Source organism: Pristiophorus japonicus, chromosome 11, assembly GCF_044704955.1.
Source record: "Pristiophorus japonicus isolate sPriJap1 chromosome 11, sPriJap1.hap1, whole genome shotgun sequence".
Taxonomy (NCBI): domain Eukaryota; kingdom Metazoa; phylum Chordata; class Chondrichthyes; family Pristiophoridae; genus Pristiophorus; species Pristiophorus japonicus.
Genome location: NC_091987.1, coordinates 219,424,276 through 219,447,080, shown reverse-complemented (window position 1 = coordinate 219,447,080; position 22,805 = coordinate 219,424,276). Strand labels below are relative to the sequence as shown.

The 22,805-nt window shown below is 49.0% G+C and overlaps 1 protein-coding gene across 1 annotated transcript in view; it reads right to left on the bottom strand.

Moving 5' to 3' along the window:
* Positions 1–22,350, bottom strand: part of LOC139275681 (zona pellucida-like domain-containing protein 1) — a 41,813-nt gene extending 19,463 nt beyond the window's left edge. Inside the window, exons 1-4 of the mRNA XM_070892847.1 lie at positions 22,305–22,350; positions 19,197–19,307; positions 8,129–8,352; positions 3,568–3,755 (exon numbers count right to left, since the gene is read on the bottom strand). Coding sequence (XP_070748948.1) covers positions 3,568–3,755; positions 8,129–8,352; positions 19,197–19,307; positions 22,305–22,350 — 569 coding nt within the window. The remainder of the gene's footprint in view (positions 1–3,567; positions 3,756–8,128; positions 8,353–19,196; positions 19,308–22,304) is intronic.
* Positions 22,351–22,805: the final 455 nt, after the last annotated feature.

Sequence of the window (22,805 nt, the reverse complement as noted above, 5' to 3'; positions counted from 1 at the left end):
ACTTCCCCTGATTCTGACTGCAGGGGACCTACGTTTGTCTTTACTAACCTTTTTCTCTTTACATATCTATAGAAACTTTTGCAGTCCGTCTTAATGTTCCCTGCAAGCTTCCTCTCGTACTCTATTTTCCCTGCCCTAATCAAACCCTTTGTCCTCCTCTGCTGAGTTCTAAATGTCTCCCAGTCCCCGGGTTCACTGCTATTTCTGGCCAATTTGTATGCCACTTCCTTGGCTTTAATACTATCCCTGATTTCCCTTGATAGCCACGGTTGAGCCACCTTCCCTTTTTTATTTTTATGCCAGACAGGGATGTACAATTGTTGTAGTTCATCCATGCGGTCTCTAAATGTCTGCCATTGCCCATCCACAGTCAACCCCTAAAGTATCATTCGCCAATCTATCCTAGCCAATTCACGCCTCATACCTTCAAAGTTACCCTTCTTTAAGTTCTGGACCATGGTCTCTGAATTAACTGTTTCATTCTCCATCCATATTATGGTCACTCTTCCCCAAGGGGCCTCGCACAACGGATTGCTAATTAATCCTCTCTCATTACACAACACCCAGTCTAAGATGGCCTCCCCCCTAGTTAGTTCCTCGGCATATTGGTCTAGAAAACCATTCCTTGTGCACTTCAGGAAATCCTCCTCCACCGTATTGCTTCCAGTTTGGTTAGCCCAATCTATATGCATATTAAAGTCACCCATGATAACTGCTGCACCTTTATTGCATGCACCCCTAATTTCCTGTTTGATGCCCTCCCCAACATCATTACTACTGTTTGGAGGTCTGTACACAACTCCCACTAATGTTTTTTGCCCTTTGGTGTTCTGCAGCTCTACCCATATAGATTCCACATCATCCAAGCTAATGTCCTTCCTAACTATTGCATTAATCTCCTCTTTAACCAGCAATGCTACCCCACCTCCTTTTCCTTTTATTCTATCCTTCCTGAATGTTAAATATCCCTGGATGTTGAGTTCCCAGCCCTGATCATCCTGGAGCCACGTCTCTGTAATCCCAATCACATCATATCTGTTAACATCTATTTTCATAGTTAATTCATCCACTTTATTACGGATACTCCTTGCATTAAGACTTCAGGCTTGTTTTTTTTAACACCCTTTGTCCTTTTAGAATTATGATGTAGTGTGGCCCTTTTTGTTTCTTGCCTTTGTTTACTCGACCTTCCACTATTGCATTTTACCTTTCTACCATCTGTTTCTGACTCCATATTACTTCGCCCTATCTCGCTGCATAGGATCCCATCCCCCTGCCATATTAGTTTAAACACTCCCGAACTGCATTAGCAAATGTTACCCCCAGGATATCAGTTCCAGTCCTGCCCAAGTGCAGACCGTCCCTTTTGTACAGGTCCCACTTCCCCCAGAACTGGTTCCAATGTCCCAGGAATTTGAATCCTTCTCTCTTGCACCACTGCTCAAGCCACGTATTTATTCCAACTATCCTGCTCCCTCTACTCTGATTAGCATGTGGCACTGGTAGCAATCCAGAGATTACTACCTTTGAGGTCCTACTTTTTAATTTAACTCCTAGCTCCCTAAATTCAGCTTGTAGGACCTCTTCCCGCTTCTTACCTATATCGTTAGTACCTACATGTACCACGACAACTGGCTGTTCACCCTCCCTCTCCAGAATGCTCTGCAGCCGCTCCGAGACATCCTTGACCCTTGCACCAGGGAGGCAACATACCATCCTAGAGTCTCTGTTGTGGCCGCAGAAACTCCTATCTATTTCCCTTACAATAGAGTCCCCTATCACTATAGCTCTCCCACTCTTTTTCCCACCCTTCTGTGCAGCAGAGCCACCCACGGCGCCATGAACCTGGCTGCTGGTGCCTTCCCCTGGTAAGTCATCTCCTCCAACAGTATCCAAAACAGTATATTTGTTTTGGAGGGAGATGGCCGCAGGGGACTCCTGCAGTACCTTCCTGCTCTTGCCTTGTCTCTTGGTCACCCATTCACTATCTGTCCTAACCCTTACCTGCAGTGTGACCAACTCACTAAATGTGCTATCCACAACATTCTCAGCACCGCGCATGCTCCAGAGTGAGTCCATCCGCAGCTCCAGTGCCGTCATGCGGTCTGTCAAGAGCTGCAGCTTGACACACTTCCCACACACATAGTAGTCAGGGACACTGGAAGCGTCCCTGACTTCCCACATAGCACAGGAGGAGCATGACACGGGTCCGAGCTCTCCTGCCATGACTTAACCCTTAAATTAATTTACTTACTAAAATGTACTTAAACACCAAACAGCTACTTAGTAGTTCGCTGCCAATTAAACCAATCTAAAAGTCAGTCTAAAAGAGAGTTATACATACCAGTCGAACAGCCAACCACTTACCAGCTTGGCTGTGATGTCACCTCTTGATTTCGCACCCCTCTATCTTTGTCTGCAACTAGTTGGGCTGGTCTCTGGGTCTTTGTCTCCTACTCTCGCACTCCTTATCAGCTGCTCTAGTGTCAGCACTGGTAGGAAAAACAAGACAAAACAGCACCTGCCACCCCCGCTTGCCCGAAATCACCCACTTACCAAACTCACGAATGCCACTCTATGCTGCTGCACTCCGTGCTCTGCACGAGCTGCCTCTTTTTAAACTGTATCTAGGTCAGATGACTCACTACTGGTCAGTCATTTACAGAACTGGTTTTAACTAGCTGCTAATTGCCTCCTACTGGAGAGTTACCTTGTTTTTCTCTGCCTAAACCTGAAAGATTCCCAACTATTTAACTTTTCCCCTTTAAATTAAACTGCTACTTACTTAGAAGCTACTGGCAATTGCCACTAACAATTTACTCCAGCCTCCAAATGGTTTAAAGAGAATATCCCTTAAAACTCATCCACTTACCAAACTCACAAATGCCACTCTATGCTGCTGCACTCCGTGCTCTGCACGAGCTGCCTTTTTTTTTGAACCCACAACCTTCACAGAGAGAGAGTGCTGCCCACTGAGCCATGGCTGAGCCCTGTTGGCCAATATTTATCCCTCAACCAACATCATTATCACATTGCTGTCTGTGGGAGCTTGCTGTGCAAGTGTGGTCTGCCGCGTTTCCCACATTACAACAGTGACTACACTTCAAAAGTACTTCATTGGCTGTAAAGCACTTTGGGATAGTCTGAGGTCGTGAAAGGCGCTATAGAAATGCAAGTTCGTTCTTTATAACCCTGAACAAATGGCCCTGTCTTTATGTTCTCTGAGCGACTGCCAGGAGTGCAACCGATGAAACGTTTTGATACGAGTTCCATTCTCTGGCCGCACTCTTATCCGAGAGAATCGGTGCCTCGGGGAATTCCCTGTCTGACGGTTCTGCTTCATGTTCAATCCCACGGCACAATTTGAAGAGTAGGGATGTCTCCCCCAAACAGCATCACCAAACACAGATTCTCCGCTTGTTCAGCACCTTGGCGGTTTGTGAAAATTGTTGCCACATTTGGCTATATTTCAAATGAATGAATTGAATGTGGTGCTTGGGACTTGCTGAAATAGATGTAGAAATGAAAGCTCTTTCTGTGTGTTAAGCCGCCGGGACGATGACCTACGTTATAATCCTGGTGTTGTTGAGGATATATTCCAGAGGGTACTTGCAGGAGAATCTGTAGTACAGTTCAGGGCTGTAACTGATCACCGAGCTCGGATTGTTCGGGGGATTTATGAAACCAGAGATGACAACAGATTGAAGATTGGAAAATTGGGCCAAGGCTCCGGTTCCTGGCCCCTCATCAACAACCTGAAACACAAACAGACACTGCTGAACACAATGAAGTAGCTGTGTGTCTCACCCACCAGACAAGACTTTAAACCACATCTCTGTCCTTCCTTCCCCATTCCACTCCCTCTCCTCACCTCTCCCCATGTCCCCGAACTCGGTCTGGATCTCCCTTCCGAACTCTATCCGTGACTCTCTGCGGCTTTATCGATAATCTTTCCCCATCTCATCTCTTCCCTCAGCTCTGCCGTCCCGCCGGTACTTTGCTCAAGTCGCATCAGCAAGCTATTCGGTCACAGAGGGCAGAGCTCACTTCACCCTGAGCCTGAGCCTGAGCTCACGGACTCGCTCTCTCGGAAACATAGAAACATAGAAAATAGGTGCAGGAGTAGGCCATTGGGTCCTTCGAGCCTGCACCACCATTCAATAAGATCATGGCTGATCATTCCCTCAGTACCCCTTTCCTGCTTTCTCTCCATACCCCTTGATTCCTTTAGCCTAAGGGCAATATCTAAGTCCCTTTTAAATATATCCAATGAACTGGCATCAACAACTCTCTGCGGTAGAGAATTCCACAGGTTAACAACTCTCTGAGTGAAGAAGTTTCTCCTCATCTCAGTCCTAAATGGCTTACCCCTTATCCTTATACTGTGACCCCTGGTTCTGGACTTCCCCAACATTGGGAACATTCTTCCTGCATCTAACCTGTCTAGTCCCGTCACAATTTTATATGTTTCTATGAGATCCCCTCTCATTCTTCCAAACAGTGAATACAGGCCCAGTCGATCCAGTCTCTCCTCATATGTCAGTCCTGCCATCCCGGGAATCAGTCTGGTGAACCTTCGCTGCACTTCCTCAATAGCAAGAACGTCCTTCCTCAGATTAGGAGACCAAAACTGAATACAGTATTCCAGGTGAGGCCTCACCAAGGCCCTGTACAACTGCAGTAAGACCTCCCTGCTCCTATACTCAAATCTCCTCGCTATGAAGGCCAACATACCATTTGCTTTCTTCACCGCCTGCTGTACCTGCATGCCAACTTTCAATGACTGATGAACCATGACACCCAGGTCTCGATGCACCTCCCCTTTTCCTAATCTGTCACCATTCAGATAATATTCTGCCTTCATGTTTTTGCCACCAAAATGGATAACCTCACATTTATCCACATTATACTGCATCTGCCATGCATTTGCCCACTCACCTAACCTGTCCAAATCACCCTGCAGCTTCTCAGCATCCTCCTCACAGCTCACACCGCCACCCAGCTTAGTGTCATCTGCAAATTTGGAGATATTACACTCAATTCCTTCATCCAAATCATTAATGTATATTGTAAATAGCTGGGGTCCCAGCACTGAGCCCTGCGGCACTCCACTAGTCACTGCCTGCCATTCTGAAAAGGACCCGTTTATCCCGACTCTCTGCTTCCTGTCTGCCAACCAGTTCTCTATCCACGTCAATACATTACCCCCAATACCATGTGCTTTAATTTTGCACACCAATCTCTTGTGTGGGACCTTGTCAAAAGCCTTTTGAAAGTCCAAATACACCACATCCACTGGTTCTCCCTTGTCCACTCTACCAGTTACATCCTCAAAAAATTCTAGAAGATTTGTCAAGCATGATTTCCCTTTCATAAATCCATGCTGACTTGAACCGATCCTGTCACTGCTTTCCAAATGCGCTGCTATTTCATCTTTAATAATTGATTCCAACATTTTCCCCACTACTGATGTCAGGCTAACCGGTCTATAATTATCTGTTTTCTCTCTCCCTCCTTTTTTAAAAAGTGGTGTTACATGAGCTACCCTCCAGTCCATAGGAACTGATCCAGAGTCGATAGACTGTTGGAAAATTATCACCAATGCATCCACTATTTCTAGGGTACTTCTTAAGTACTCTGGGATGCAGACTATCAGGCCTCGGGGATTTATCGCCCTTCAATCATCAAATTCCCTAACACAATTTCCTGACTAATAGGGATTTCCTTCAGTTCCTCCTTCTCGCTAGACCCTCAGTCCCCTAGTATTTCCGGAACATTATTTGTGTCTTCCTTTGTGAAGACAGAACCAAAGTATTTGTACAATTGGTCTGCCATTTCTTTGTTCCCCATTATAAATTCACCTGAATCTGACTGCAAGGGACCTACATTTGTCCTCACTAATCTTTTTCTCTTCACATATCGATAGAAGCTTTTACAGTCAGTTTTTATGTTCCCAGCAAGCTTCCTCTCATATTCTATTTTCCCCCTCCTAACTAAACCCTTTGTCCTCCTCTGCTGAATTCTAAATTTCTCCCAGTCCTCAGGTTTGCTGCTTTTTCTGGCCAATTTATATGCCTCTTCCTTGAATTTAACACTATCCCTAATTTCCCTTGTTAGCCACGGTTGAGCCACCTTCCCCGTTTTATTTTTACTCCTGACAGGGATGTACAATTGTTGAAGTTCATCCATGTGATCTTTAAATGTTTGCCATTGCCTATCCACCGTCAACCCTTTAAGTATCATTCGCCATTCTATTCTAGCCAATTCACGTCTCATACCATCGAAGTTACCCTTCCTTAAGTTCAGGACCCTAGTCTCTGAATTAACTGTGTCACTCTCCATCTTAATAAAGAATTCTACCATATTATGGTCACTCTTCCCCAAGGGGCCTCGCACAACAAGATTGCTAATTAGTCCTTTCTCATTACACATCACAGTGTAGGATGGCCAGCTCTCTAGTTGGTTCCTTGAAATACTGGTCTAAAAAAACCCATCCCTAATACACTCCAGGAATTCCTCCTCCACCGTATTGCTACCAGTTTGGTTAGCCCAATCTATATGTAGGTTTAAGTCGCCCATAATAACTGCTGTACCTTTATTGCACGCATCCCTAATTTCTTGTTTGATGCTGTCCCCAACCCCACTACTACTGTTTGGTGGTCTGTACACAACTCCCACTAGAGTTTTCTGCCTTTTGGTATTCCGTCGCTCCACCCATACAGATTCCACATCATCCAAGCTAATGTCCTTCCTTACTATTGCATTAATTTCCTCTTTAACCAGCAACACTACCCCACCTCCTTTTCCTTTCTGTCTATCCTTCCTGAATGTTGAATACCCCTGGATGTTGAGTTCCCAGCCTTGGTCACCCTGGAGCCATGTCTCCGTAATCCCAATTATATCATATTCGTTAATAGCTGCCTGCGCAGTTAATTCGTCCATCTTATTATGAATACTCCTCGCATTGAGGCACAGAGCCTTCAGGCTTGTCTTTTTAACACACTTTGTCCCTTTAGAATTTTGCTGTACTGTGGACCTTTTTGATTTTTGCCTTGGGTTTCTCTGCCCTCCATTTTTACTTTTCTTCTTTCTATCTTTTGCTTCTGCCCCCATTTTACTTCCCTCTGTCTCCCTGCATAGGTTCCCATTCCCCTTCCATATTAGTTTAACACCTCCCCAACAGCACTAGCAAACACTCCCCCTAGGACATTGGTTCCGGTCCTGCCCAGGTGCAGACTGTCCGTTTTGTACTGGTCCTACCTCCCCCAGAACCGGTTCCAATGTCCCAGGAATTTGAATCTCTCCTGCACCCCTCCTCAAGCCACGTATTCATCTGAGCTATCCTGCAATTCCTATTCTGACTAGCACGTGGCACTGGTAGCAGTCTTGATTACTATCTTTGAGGTTCTGCTTTTTAATTTAACTCCTGGCTCCCTAAATTCAGCTTGTTGGACCTCATCCCGTTTTTTAACGATATCATTGGTACCTATATGCACCACGACAGCTGGCTGTTCACCCGCCCCCTCCAAAGTGTCCTGCACCCGCTCCGAGACATCCTTGACCTTTGCACCAGGGAGGCCACATACCATCCTGGAGTCTCGATTGCGGCTGCAAAAACACCTATCTATTCCCCTTACAATAAAATCCCCTATCACTATCGCTCTCCCACTCTTCTTCCTGCCCTCCTGTGCAGCAGAGCCACCCATGGTGCCATGAACTTGGCTGCTGCTGCCCTCCCCTGATGAGTCATCCCCCCCAACAGTACCCAAAATAGTACCCAAAGCAGTGTATCTGTTTTGAAGGGGCATGACCGCAGGGGACCCCTGCTCTACCTTCCTTCCACTGCTCTGCCTGATGGTCACCCATTCCTCATCTGCCTGAGTAACCTTTACCTGTGGTAAGACCAACTCACTATTCACAACATCCTCAGGCAGAGGTGACTGAATATGAGGGTTTCTGGCGGGCCCAGGGGCCTGAACACACATTTTACAGATTTCCATGGGCGGGGTCTTTTCCACTGGGAGCACCCCAGAATCTATCCCCTTCCCTCCTCTATCCTTACCCCTTCCCTCTATGACCCTCCAGTTCCTGTCCCGCTTAGTGCCCTCAAACTCCACAAAGCACTCACCCGGAAGTTGAGGCCGCAGTTGTTGGAGCCGCTGTCACTGACGAGGAATGAATATCGAAGCACTGGGGGTGTGAGGGAAGCATCCACGGTCCCATTACATTTTGGGTCAAGTTGGCCGTTCACAGCAAAGGTCAAAGAATCGAAGCCAGCAAAGAGCGCAGGGCAAATGTTGATGGACAAATCGATCAACTGAGGGCCACAATCAATGCCAATATCCTGGTTCTCTGAGTTCGCAAATAAATCGTCCCAACAAAGTTCAAATCCAAATATTGAAATATTACAGCTAGCTTCTCAATACAAAATACCTATAATCCCCCGATCCATATCATATCACTGATATACCCCACACGCCTCACTGTAACACTGATATACCCCACACCCCTCACTGTAACACTGATATACCCCACACCCCTCACTGTAACACTGATATACCCCACACCCCTCACTGTAACACTGATATACACCACACCCCTCACTGTAACACTGGTATACCACACACCCCTCACTGTAACACTGGTATACCCCACACCCCCCACTGTAACACTGATATACCCCACACCCCTCACTGTAACACTGGTATACCCCACACCCCTCACTGTAACACTGGTATACCCCACACCCCTCACTGTAACACTGGTATACCCCACACCTCTCACTGTAACACCGATATAACCCACACCCCTCAGTGTAACACTGATATACCCCACATCCCTCACTGTAACACAGATATATCCCACACCCCTCACTGTAACACTGATATAGCCCACATCCCTTACTGTAACACAGATATATCCCACACCCCTCACTGTAACACTGATATACCCCACACCCCTCACTGTAACACGGATATACCCCACACATTTCACTGAAACACTGATATACCCCACACCCCTCACTGACACACTCTGATATACCCCAAACTCCTCACTGTAACACTGATATACCCCACACCGCTCACTGTAACACCCTGATATACCCAACACTCCTCACTGTAACACCCTGATATACCACACACCCCTCACTGTAACACTGATATACCCTATACCCCACACTGTAACACGGTATACCCCACACCTCTCACTGTAATACCGATATAACCCCACACCGTCACTGTAACACTGATATACACCACACCCCTCTCTGTAACAGTGATATACCCCACACCCCTCACTGTAACACTGATATAACCCACATCCCTCACTGTAACACTGATATACCTCACACCTCTCACTGCAACACTCGCTGATATACCCCACACACCTCACTGAAATACTCTGATATATTCCACACCACTCACTGTAAAACGCTGATATATCCCATGCTCCTCACTATAACACTGATATACCCCACACCCCTCACTGTATCACTGATATACCCCACACCTCTCACTGTAACACTGATATACCGAACACCTCTCACCATAACACTGATATACATCACACCCCTAACTGTAACCCTCTCTGATATACCCCACAGCGCTCACTGAAACACTCTGATATACACCAAACTCCTCACTGTAGCACTGATATACCCCACACCCCTCACTGTAACACTGAGAGATCCCACACCACTCACTGTAACACTGATATACCCCACACCCACACTGTAACACCGATATAACCCACACCCCTCAGTGTAACACTGATAAACCCCACACCCTTCACTGTAACACTGATATACCCCACACCCCTCACTGTAACACTGATATACCCCACGCCCCTCACTGTAACACTGATATACCCCACACGCTTCACTGTAACACTGATATACCCCACACCCCTCACTGTAACACTGATATACCCCACACCCCTCACTGGAACACTGATATACCCCACAACCCTGACTGTAACACTGATATACCCCACACCCCTCACTGTAATACTGATATACCCCACACGCTTCACTGTAACACTGATATACCCCACACCCCTCACTGGAACACCCTGATATACCCCACACACCTCACTGAAAAACTCTGATATATCCCACACCCATCAATGTAAAACTCTGATATATCATACGCTCCTCACTCTATCACTGATATACCCCACATCCCTCACTGTAACACCCTGATATACCCCACACCCCTCACTGTAACACTGATATACCCCACACCCCTTACTGTAACATTGGTATACCTCACACCCCTCACTGTAACACACTGATGTACCCCACGCCCCTCACTGTAACACTGATATAACCCAAACCCCTCACTGTAACAATGATATACCCCACACCTCTCACTGTAACACTGGTATACACCACACCCCTCTCTGTAACACTGGTATACCCCACACCTCTCACTGTAACACCGATATACCCCACACCTCTCACTGTAACACTGAGATATGTCCCAAGCTCCTCACTGTAACACCGATAAAACCCTCACCCCTCACTGTAACACTTTTATACCCCACACCCCTCACTGTAACACTGATATACCCGACACATCTCACTATAACACTGATATGCCACACACCCCTCAATGTAACCCTCTCTGATATACCCCAAACCCCTCACTGTAAAACTGATACCCCACACCCCTCACTGTAACACTGATATACCCCACACCCCTCACTGTAACACTGATATACCCCACACCCCTCACTGTAACACTGATATAACCCACACCCCTCACTGTAACACTGATATACCCCACACCCCTCACTGTAAAACTGATATACCCCACACCCCTCACTGTAACATTGATATACCCCACAACCCTCATTGTAACACTGATATTCCCCACACCCCTCACTGTTACACTGATATAGACCACACCACTCACTGTAACACTGATATACCCCACAACCCTCACTGTAACACTGATTTACCACACACCCCTCACTGCGACACTGATATAACCCACACCCCTCACTGTAACACTGGAAAACCTCACACCTCTCACTCTAACACTGATACACCCCACACCCCTCGTTGTAACAGTGATATACCCCACACCCCTCACTGTAACACTGATATTACCCACACCCCTCACTGTAACACTGATATACCGCACACCCCTAACTGTAACACTGATATACCCCACACCCCTCACTGTAACACTGATATACCCCACACCCCTCACTGTAACACTGATACACCCCACACCCCTAACTGTAACACTGATATACCCCACACCCCTCACTGTAACACTGATATACACCACACCCCTCACTGTAACACTGATATACCTCACACCCCTCATTCTCACACTGATATACCCCACACCCCTCACTGGAACACCCTGATATACCCCACACACCTCACTGAAAAACTCTGATATATCCCACACCCATCAATGTAAAACTCTGATATATCACACGCTCCTCACACTATCACTGATATACCCCACACCCCTCACTGTAACACTGATATACCCCACACCCCTCACTGTAACATTGGTATACCTCACACCCCTCACTGTAACACACTGATGTACCCCACGCCCCTGACTGTAACACTGATATACCCCACACCAGTCACTGTAACACACTGATATAACCCACACCCCTCACTGTAACACTGATGTACCCCACACCTCTCACTGTAACACTGATATACACCACACCCCTCACTGTAACACCCTGATATACCCAACACCCCTCAATCTAACACCCTGATATACCCCACAGTCTTCACTGTAACACTGATATACACTGCACACCTCACTGTAACACTGGTATACCCCACACCCCTCACTGTAACACTGATATACACCACACCCCTCACTGTAACACTGATATACCCCACACCCCTCACTGTAACACTGATACACCACACACCTCTCACTGTAACACTGATATACCCCACACCCCTCACTGTAACACTGATAGACCCAACACCTCTCACTGTAACACTGATATACACCACACCCCTCACTGTAACCCTCTCTGATATACCTCACACCCCTCACTGTAAAACTGATACCCCACACCCCTCACTTTAACTCTGGTACACCCCACACCTCTCACTGTAACCCCGATATAACCCACACCCCTCACTGAAACACTGATATAACCCACACCCATCACTGTAACACTGATATACCCCACACCCCTCACTGTAACACTGATATACCTCACACCCCTCATTCTCACACTGATATACCCCACACCCCTCACTGGAACACCCTGATATACCCCACACACCTCACTGTAACACTGATATACCCCACACCCCTCACTGTAACACTGATATACCCCACACCCCTCACTGTAACATTGGTATACCTCACACCCCTCACTGTAACACACTGATGTACCCCACGCCCCTCACTGTAACACTGATATACCCCACACCAGTCACTGTAACACACTGATATAACCCACACCCCTCACTGTAACACTGATGTACCCCACACCTCTCACTGTAACACTGATATACCCCACACCCCTCACTGTAACACCCTGATATACCCAACACCCCTCAATCTAACACCCTGATATACCCCACAGTCTTCACTGTAACACTGATATACACTGCACACCTCACTGTAACACTGGTATACCCCACACCCCTCACTGTAACACTGATATACACCACACCCCTCACTGTAACACTGATATACCCCACACCCCTCACTGTAACACTGATACACCACACACCTCTCACTGTAACACTGATATACCCCACACCCCTCACTGTAACACTGATAGACCCAACACCTCTCACTGTAACACTGATATACACCACACCCCTCACTGTAACCCTCTCTGATATACCTCACACCCCTCACTGTAAAACTGATACCCCACACCCCTCACTGTAACTCTGGTACACCCCACACCTCTCACTGTAACCCCGATATAACCCACACCCCTCACTGAAACACTGATATAACCCACACCCATCACTGTAACACTGATATACTCCACACCCCTCACTGAAACACTGATATACCCCACATCATCGTTGTAACAGTGATATAGCCCACACCCCTCACTGTAACACTGATATACCCCACACCCCTCACTGTAACACTGATATACCCCACACCCCTCACTGTAACACTGATATACCCCACACCTCTCACTGTAAAACTGATATACCCCACACCCCTCACTGTAACACTGATATACCCCACACCCCTCACTGTGACACTGATAGACCCACACCCCTCTCTGCAACACTGGTACACCCCACACCTCTCGCTTTAACACCGATATAACCCACACCCATCACTGTAACACTGATATACCTCACACCCCTCACTGTAACACTGATATACACCACACCCCTCACTGTAACACTGATATACCCGACAACCCTCTCTGTAACAGTGATATACCCCACACCCCTCACTGTAACACCATAATATACCCCACACCCCTCACTGAAAAACTCTGATATATCCCACACCACTCACTGTAACACTGATATACCCTACACCCTCGTTGTAACATTGATATAGCCCACACCCCTCACTGTAACACTGATATAGCCCACACCCCTCACTGTAACACTGATATAGCCCACACCCCTCACTGTAACACTGATATATTCCACACCTCTCACTGTAACACTGATATACCCAACACCCCCCACTGTAACACTGATATACCCACACCTCTCACTGTAACACTGATATACCCCACACCCATCACTGAAAAACTCTGATATATCCCACACCCCTCACTGAAACACTCTGATGTATCCCACACTCCTTACTATAACACTGATATGCCCCACACCCTCGTTGTAACAGTGATATACCCCACTCCCCTCACTGTATTACTGATATACGCAACACCCCTCACTGTAACACCCTGATATACCCCACACCCCTCACTGTAACACTGATATACCCCACACCCCTCACTGTAACACTGATATACCCCACATCCCCCACTGTAACACTGATATACCCCACACCCCTCACTGTAACACTGATATACCCCACACCCCTCACTGTAACTCCCTGATATACCCAACACCCCTCACTGTAGCACTGCGATATCCCACACCCCTCAATGTAACACCCTGATATACCCCACACCCCTCACTGTAACATTGTTATACCCCACACCTCTCACTGTAACACACTGATATACCCACACCCATCATTGTAACACCCTGATATACCCCACACCCCTCACTGAAACACTCTGATGTATCCCACACTCCTCACGATAACACTGTTTTTTTTAGACCAATATGTCGAGGAACCAACGAGGGGGGAGGCCATCTTAGACTGGGTGTTGTGTAATGAGAGAGGATTAATTAGCAATCTCGTTCTGCGAGACCCCTTGGGGAAGAGTGACCATAATATGGTGGAATTCTGCATTAGGATGGAGAATGAAACAGTTAATTCAGAGACCATGGTCCAGAACTTAAAGAAGGGTAACTTTGAAGGTATGAGGCGTGAATTGGCTAGGATAGATTGTCGAATGATACTGAAGGGGTTGACTGTGGATGGGCAATGGCAGACATTTAGAGACCGCATAGATGAACTACAACAATTGTACATTCCTGTCTGGCGTAAAAATAAAACAGGGAAAGTGGCTCAACCGTGGCTATCAAGGGAAATCAAGGATAGTATTAAAGCCAAGGAAGTGGCATACAAATTGGCCAGAAATAACAGCGAACCCGGGGACTGGGGAGAAATTTAGAACTCAGCAGAGGAGGACAAAGGGTTTGATTAGGGCAGGGAAAATGGAGTACGAGAAGAAGCTTGCAGGGAACATTAAGACGGATTGCAAAAGTTTCTATAGATATGTAAAGAGAAAAAGGTTAGTAAAGACAAACGCAGGTCCCCTGCAGTCAGAATAAGGGGAAGTCATAACGGGGAACAAAGAAATGGCGGACCAATTGAACAAGTACTTTGGTTCGGTATTCACTGAGGAGGACACAAACAACCTTCCGGATATAAAAGGGGTCGGAGGGTCTAGTAAGGAGGAGGAACTGAGGGAAATCCTTATTAGTTGGGAAATTGTGTTGGGGAAATTGATGGGATTGAAGGCCGATAAATCCCCAGGGCCTGATGGACTGCATCCCAGAGTACTTAAGGAGGTGGCCTTGGAAATAGCGGATGCATTGACAGTCATTTTCCAACATTCCATTGACTCTGGATAAGTTCCTATGGAGTGGAGGGTAGCCAATGTAACCCCACTTTTTAAAAAAGGAGGGAGAGAGAAAACAGGGAATTATAGACCGGTCAGCCTGACATCGGTAGTGGGTAAAATGATGGAATCAATTATTAAGGATGTCATAGCAGTGCATTTGGAAAGAGGTGATATGATAGGTCCAAGTCAGCATGGATTTGTGAAAGGGAAATCATGCTTGACAAATCTTCTGGAATTTTTTGAGGATGTTTCCAGTAGAGTGGACAAGGGAGAACCAATAGATGTGGTATATTTGGACTTTCAGAAGGCTTTCGACAAGGTCCCACACAGGAGATTAATGTGCAAAGTTAAAGCACATGGGATTGGGGGTGGTGTGCTGACATGGATTGAGAACTGGTTGTCAGACAGGAATAAAGAGTAGGAGTAAATGGGGACTTTTCAGAATGGCAGGCAGTGACTAGTGGGGTACCGCAAGGTTCTGTGCTGGGGCCCCATCTGTTTACATTGTACATTAATGATTTAGACGAGGGGATTAAATGTAGTATCTCCAAATTTGCGGATAACACTAAGTTGGGTGGCAGTGTGAGCTGCGAGGAGGATGCTATGAGGCTGCAGAGTGACTTGGATAGGTTAGGTGAGTGGGCAAATGTATGGCAGATGAAGTATAATGTGGATAAATGTGAGGTTATCCATTTGGTGGTAAAAACAGAGAGACAGACTATTATCTGAATGGTGACACATTAGGAAAAGGGAAGGTGCAACGAGACCTGGGTGTCATGGTACATCAGTCATTGAAGGTTGGCATGCAGGTACAGCAGGCGGTTAAGAAAGCAAATGGCATGTTGGCCTTCATAGCGAGGGGATTTGAGTACAGGGGCAGGGAGGTGTTGCTACAGTTGTACAGGGCCTTGGTGAGGCCACACCTGGAGTATTGTATACAGTTTTGGTCTCCTAACCTGAGGAAGGACATTCTTGCTATTGAGGGAGTGCAGCGAAGGTTCACCAGACTGATTCCCGGGATGGCGGGACTGACATATCAAGAAAGAATGGATCAACTGGGCTTGTATTCACTGGAGTTCAGAAGAATGAGAGGGGACCTCATAGAAACGTTTAAAATTCTGACGGGTTTAGACAGGTTAGATGCAGGAAGAATGTTCCCAATGTTGGGGAAGTCCAGAACCAGGGGTCACAGTCTAAGGATAAGGGGTAAGCCATTTAGGACCGAGATGAGGAGGAACTTCTTCACCCAGAGAGTGGTGAACCTGTGGAATTCTCTACCACAGAAAGTTGTTGAGGCCAATTCACTAAATATATTCAAAAAGGAGTTAGATGTAGTCCTTACTACTAGGGGAATCAAGGGGTATGGTGAGAAAGCAGAAATGGGGTACTGAAGTTGCATGTTCAGCCATGAACTCATTGAATGGCGGTGCAGGCTAGAAGGGCCGAATGGCCTACTCCTGCACCTATTTTCTATGTTTCTATGTTTCTATGATATACCTCACACTGATATACCCCACACCCCTCACAGTAACACTGATACACCCCACACCACTCAGTGTAACACTGATATACCCCACACCCCTCACTGTAACAGTGATGTACCCCACACCCCTCACTGTAACAGTGATATACCCCACACCCCTCACTGTAACACTGATATACCCCACACCCCTCACAGTAACCCCCTCTAATATACCCCACACCCCTCACTGTAACACTGATATAACCCAAACCCCTCACTGTAACACTGATATACCCCACACCTCTCACTGTATCACTGATATATCCCACACCACTCACTCTAACCCCCTCTGATATACCCCACACCCCTCACTGTAACACTGATATACCCCACACCCCTCACTGCAACACTGATATAACCCAAACCCCTCACTGTAACAATGATATACCCCACACCTCTCACTGTAACACTGATATACCCCACACCACTCACTGTAACCCCCTCTGATATACCCCACACCCCTCACTGTAACACTGATATACCCCACACCCCTCACTGTAACACTGATATACCCCACACCCCTCACTGCAACACTGATATAACCCAAACCCCTCACTGTAACAATGATATACCCCACACCTCTCACTGTAACACTGATATACCACACACCACTCACTGTAACCCCCTCTGATATACTTCACAGCACTCACTGTAACACCCTGATGTACCCCACATCCCTCACTGTAACACTGATATACCGCACACCCCTTACTGTAACACTGATATACCCCACACCCCTCACTGTAACACTGATATACCCCACACCCCTCACTGTAACAGTGATATACACCACACCCCTCATTGTAACACTGATACACCCCACACCCCTCACTGTATCACTGATACACCCCACACCCCTCACTGTAACACTGATATACCCCACACCCCTCACTGTAACACCGATATACCCCACACTCCTCACTGTAACAGTGATATACACCACACCCCTCATTGTAACACTGATACACCCCACACCCCTCACTGTATCACTGATACACCCCACACCCCTCATTGTAACACTGATACACCCCACACCCCTCACTGTATCACTGATACACCCCACACCCCTCATTGTAACACTGATATACCCCACACCCCTCACTGTAACACTGATATACCCACACCCCTCACTGTAATAGTGATATACACCACACCCCTCATTGTAACACTGATACACCCCACACCCCTCACTGTATCACTGATACACCCCACACCCCTCACTGTAACACTGATATACCCCACACCCTTCACTGTAACCCTCTCTGATATACCCCACACCCCTCACTGTAAAACTGATACCCCACATCCCTCACTGTAACACTGATATACTCCACACCCCTCACTGTAACACTGATATACCCCACACCCATCACTGTAACACCCTGATATACCCCACACCCCTCACTGAAAAACTCTGATATATCCCACACCCATCACTGAAACACTCTGATATATCCCACACTCCTCACTATAACACTGATATACCCCACACCCTCGTTGCAACAGTGATATACCCCACTACCCTCACTGTATCAATGATATACCCCACACCCCTAGCTGTAACACTGGTATACCCCACACCCCTCACTGTAACACCCTGATATACCCCACACCCCTTACTGTAACACTGATATATCCCACACCCCTCACTGTATCACTGATATAACCCACACCCCTCACTGTAACACTGATATACCCCACAGCTCTCACTGTGACACCCTGATATAACCCACACCCCTCACTGTAACACTGATATACCCCACATCTCTCACTGTAACACTGATATACCCCACACCCCTCACTGTAATACTGATAAAACCCACACCTCTCACTGTGACACCCTGATATAACCCATACCCCTCACTGTAACACTGATATACCCCACATCTCTCACTGTAACACTGATATACCCAACACCCTTCACTGTAAAACTGATACCCCACACCCCTCACTGTAACACCCTGATATACCCCACACCCCTTACTGTAACACTGATATACCCCACACCCCTCACTGTATCACTGATATACCCCACACCCCTCACTGTAACACTGATATACCCCACACCTCTCACTGTGACACCCTGATATAACCCACACCCCTCACTGTAACACTGATATACCCCACATCTCTCACTGTAACACTGATATAACCCACACCCCTCACTGCAACACTGATATACCCCACACCCCTCACTGTAACACTGATATACCCCACAACCCTCACTGTAACACTGATATACCCCACACCCCTCACTGTAATACTGATATACCCCACACCCCTCACTGTAACACTGATATACCCCGCACCCCTCACTGTAACACTGGTATACACCACACCCCTCACTGTAACAGTGATATACCCCACACCCCTCACTGTAACACTGATATACCCCACACACCTCACTGTAACACTGATATACCCCACACCCCTCACTGTAACAGTGATATACCCCACACCCCTCACGAGCACTCGGCTGTACCTGGATACCGGTTGTACTGAGCATCACAATGGTAATCAGCTTTTACGTCTTGAATAAAAAATGGAAGGAACGAGATGGAAAAAAATAACTTCCTCAGCAAGGATGCCATATCTGTGAAAACAGAAATTATATAATTCAACACAGAGCAATAAACACCTTTAAAATAAATCTTTCTTTTGGCTTCCCTTCTCCTCCCGACTGTTTTCCAATAGGGCCATGGGATCATTTACATCCATCCAAGGGGGCAGATGAGATCTCAGTTTTATGTCTCATCTAAAAGACAGCACCTCCAACAATGCAGCACGCCCCCAGTACTGTCCCTCCGACAGTGCGGCACTCCCTCAGTACTGTCCCTCCGACAGTGCAGCACTCCCTCAGTACTGTCCCTCCGACAGTGCAGCACTCCCTCAGTACTGTCCCTCCGACAGTGCGGCACTCCCTCAGTACTGTCCCTCCGACAGTGCGGCACTCCCTCAGTACTGTCCCTCCGACAGTGCGGCACTCCCTCAGTACTGCCCCTCCAACAGTGCGGCGCTCCCTCAGTACTGTCCCTCCGACAGTGCGGCACTCCCTCAGTACTGTCCCTCCAACAGTGCAGTGATCCCTCAGAACTGTCCCTCCGACAGTGCAGTGATCCCTCAGTACTGCCCCTCCAACAGTGCAGCACTCCCTCAGTACTGCCCCTCCGACAGTGCAGCACTCCCTCAGTACTGCCCCTCCGACAGTGCAGCATGCCCCCAGTACTGTCTCTCCGACAGTGCGGCACTCCCTCAGTACTGTCCCTCCGACAGTGCGGCACTCCCTCAGTACTGTCCCTCCGACAGTGCAGCACGCCCTCAGTACTGCCCCTCCGACAGTGCAGTGATCCCTCAATACTGCCCCTCCGACAGTGCGGCACTCCCTCAGTACTGTCCCTCCGACAGTGCGGCACTCCCTCAGTACTGTCCCTCCGACAGTGCGGCACTCCCTCAGTACTGTCCTTCCAACAGTGCGGCGCTCCCTCAGTACTGCCCCTCCGACAGTGCAGCACTCCCTCAGTACTGCCCCTTCGACAGTGCGGCACTCCCTCAGTACTGCCCCTCCGACAGTGCAGCACTCCCTCAGTACTGCCCCTCCGACAGTGCAGCACTCCCTCAGTACTGCCCCTCCGACAGTGCAGCACTCCCTCAGTACTGCCCCTCCGACAGTGCAGCACTCCCTCAGTACTGCCCCTCCGACAGTGCAGCACGCCCCCAGTACTGTCCCTCCGACAGTGCGGCACGCCCCCAGTACTGTCCCTCCGACAGTGCGGCACTCCCTCAGTACTGTCCCTCCGACAGTGCGGCACTCCCTCAGTACTGTCCCTCCGACAGTGCGGCACTCCCTCAGTACTGTCCCTCCGACCGTGCGGCACTCCCTCAGTACTGTCCCTCCGACAGTGCGGCACTCCCTCAGTACTGTCCCTCCAACAGTGCGGCGCTCCCTCAGTACTGCCCCTCCGACAGTGCAGCACTCCCTCAGTACTGCCCCTTCGACAGTGCGGCACTCCCTCAGTACTGCCCCTCCGACAGTGCAGCACGCCCCCAGTACTGTCCCTCCGACAGTGCGGCACTCCCTCAGTACTGTCCCTCCAACAGTGCGGCGCTCCCTCAGTACTGTCCCTCCGACAGTGCGGCACTCCCTCAGTACTGCCCCTCCGACAGTGCGGCACTCCCTCAGTACTGTCCCTCCGACAGTGCAGCACTCCCTCAGTACTGCCCCTCCGACAGTGCAGCACTCCCTCAGTACTGCCCCTCCGATAGTGCAGCACGCCCCCAGTACTGTCCCTCCGACAGTGCGGCACTCCCTCAGTACTGTCCCTCCGACAGTGCGGCACTCCCTCAGTACTGTCCCTCCGACAGTGCGGCACTCCCTCAGTACTGCCCCTCCGACAGTGCGGCACTCCCTCAGTACTGCCCCTCCGACAGTGCAGCACGCCCCCAGTACTGTCCCTCCGACAGTGCGGCACTCCCTCAGTACTGTCCCTCCGACAGTGCGGCACTCCCTCAGTACTGTCCCTCCGACAGTGCGGCACTCCCTCAGTACTGTCCCTCCGACAGTGCGGCACTCCCTCAGTACTGTCCCTCCGACAGTGCGGCACTCCCTCAGTACTGTCCCTCCAACAGTGCGGCGCTCCCTCAGTACTGCCCCTCCGATAGTGCAGCACTCCCTCAGTACTGCCCCTTCGATAGTGCGGCACTCCCTCAGTACTGCCCCTCCGACAGTGCAGCACTCCCTCAGTACTGCCCCTTCGACAGTGCGGCGCTCCCTCAGTACTGCCCCTCCGACAGTGCGGCGCTCCCTCAGTTCTGTCCCTCCGACAGTGCAGCACTCCCTCAGTACAGCCCCTCCGACAGTGCAGCGCTCCCTCAGTACTGCCCCTCCAACAGTGCAGTGATCCCTCAGTACTGCCCCTCCGACAGTGCGGCACTCCCTCAGTACTGCCCCTCCGACAGTGCGGCACTCCCTCAGTACTGTCCCTCCGACAGTGCAGCACTCTCTCAGTACTGCCCCTCCGACAGTGCAGCACGCCCCCAGTACTGTCCCTCCGACAGTGCGGCACTCCCTCAGTACTGTCCCTCCAACAGTGCGGCGCTCCCTCAGTACTGTCCCTCCAACAGTGCGGCACTCCCTCAGTACTGTCCCTCCAACAGTGCAGTGATCCCTCAGAACTGTCCCTCCGACAGTGCGGCACTCCCTCAGTACTGTCCCTCCGACAGTGCGGCGCTCCCTCAGTACTGCCCCTCCGACAGTGCGGCACTCCCTCAGTACTGTCCCTCCAACAGTGCGGCGCTCCCTCAGTACTGCCCCTCCGACAGTGCGGCGCTCCCTCAGTACTGTCCCTCCGACAGTGCGGCGCTCCCTCAGTACTGCCCCTCCGACAGTGCGGCGCTCCCTCAGTACTAAAGAGAGTATTTGAAGACCAGGACCTCAAACCCGGCACCAAGCTCATGGTCTTCAGAGCAGTCGTGATACCCGCCCTCCTGTATGGCTCAGACGTGGATGCAGTAGACATCTCAAAGCGCTGGAGAAGTACCACCAGCGCTGCCTCCGCAAGATCGTACATGTCCACTAAGAGGATAGACGCACCAACGTCAGTGTTCTTGCTCAGGCCAACATCCCCAGTCATCATCATCATAGGCAGTCCCTCGGAATCGAGGAAGACTTGTTTCCACTCCTTGCATGAGTTCTCAGGTGACTGAACAGTCCAATATGAGAACCACAGTCTCTTTCACAGGTGGGACAGACAGTGGTTGAAGGAAAGGGTGGGTGGGAAGTCTGGTTTGCCGCACGCTCCTTCCGCTGCCTGCACTTGATTTCTGCACGCTCTCGCCGATGAGACTCGAGGTGCTCAGCGCCCTCCCGGATGCACTTCCTCCACTTAGGGCGGTCTTTGGCCAGGGACTCCCAGGTGTCGGTGGGGATGTTGCACTTTATCAGGGAGGCTTTGAAAGTGTCCCTGTAACGTTTTCTCTGCCCACCTTTGTCTCGTTTGCTGTGGACGAGTTCCGAGTAGAGCGCTTGCTTTGGGAATCTCGTGTCTGGCATGCGAACAATGTGGCCCACCCAGCGGAGCTGATCAAGTGTGGT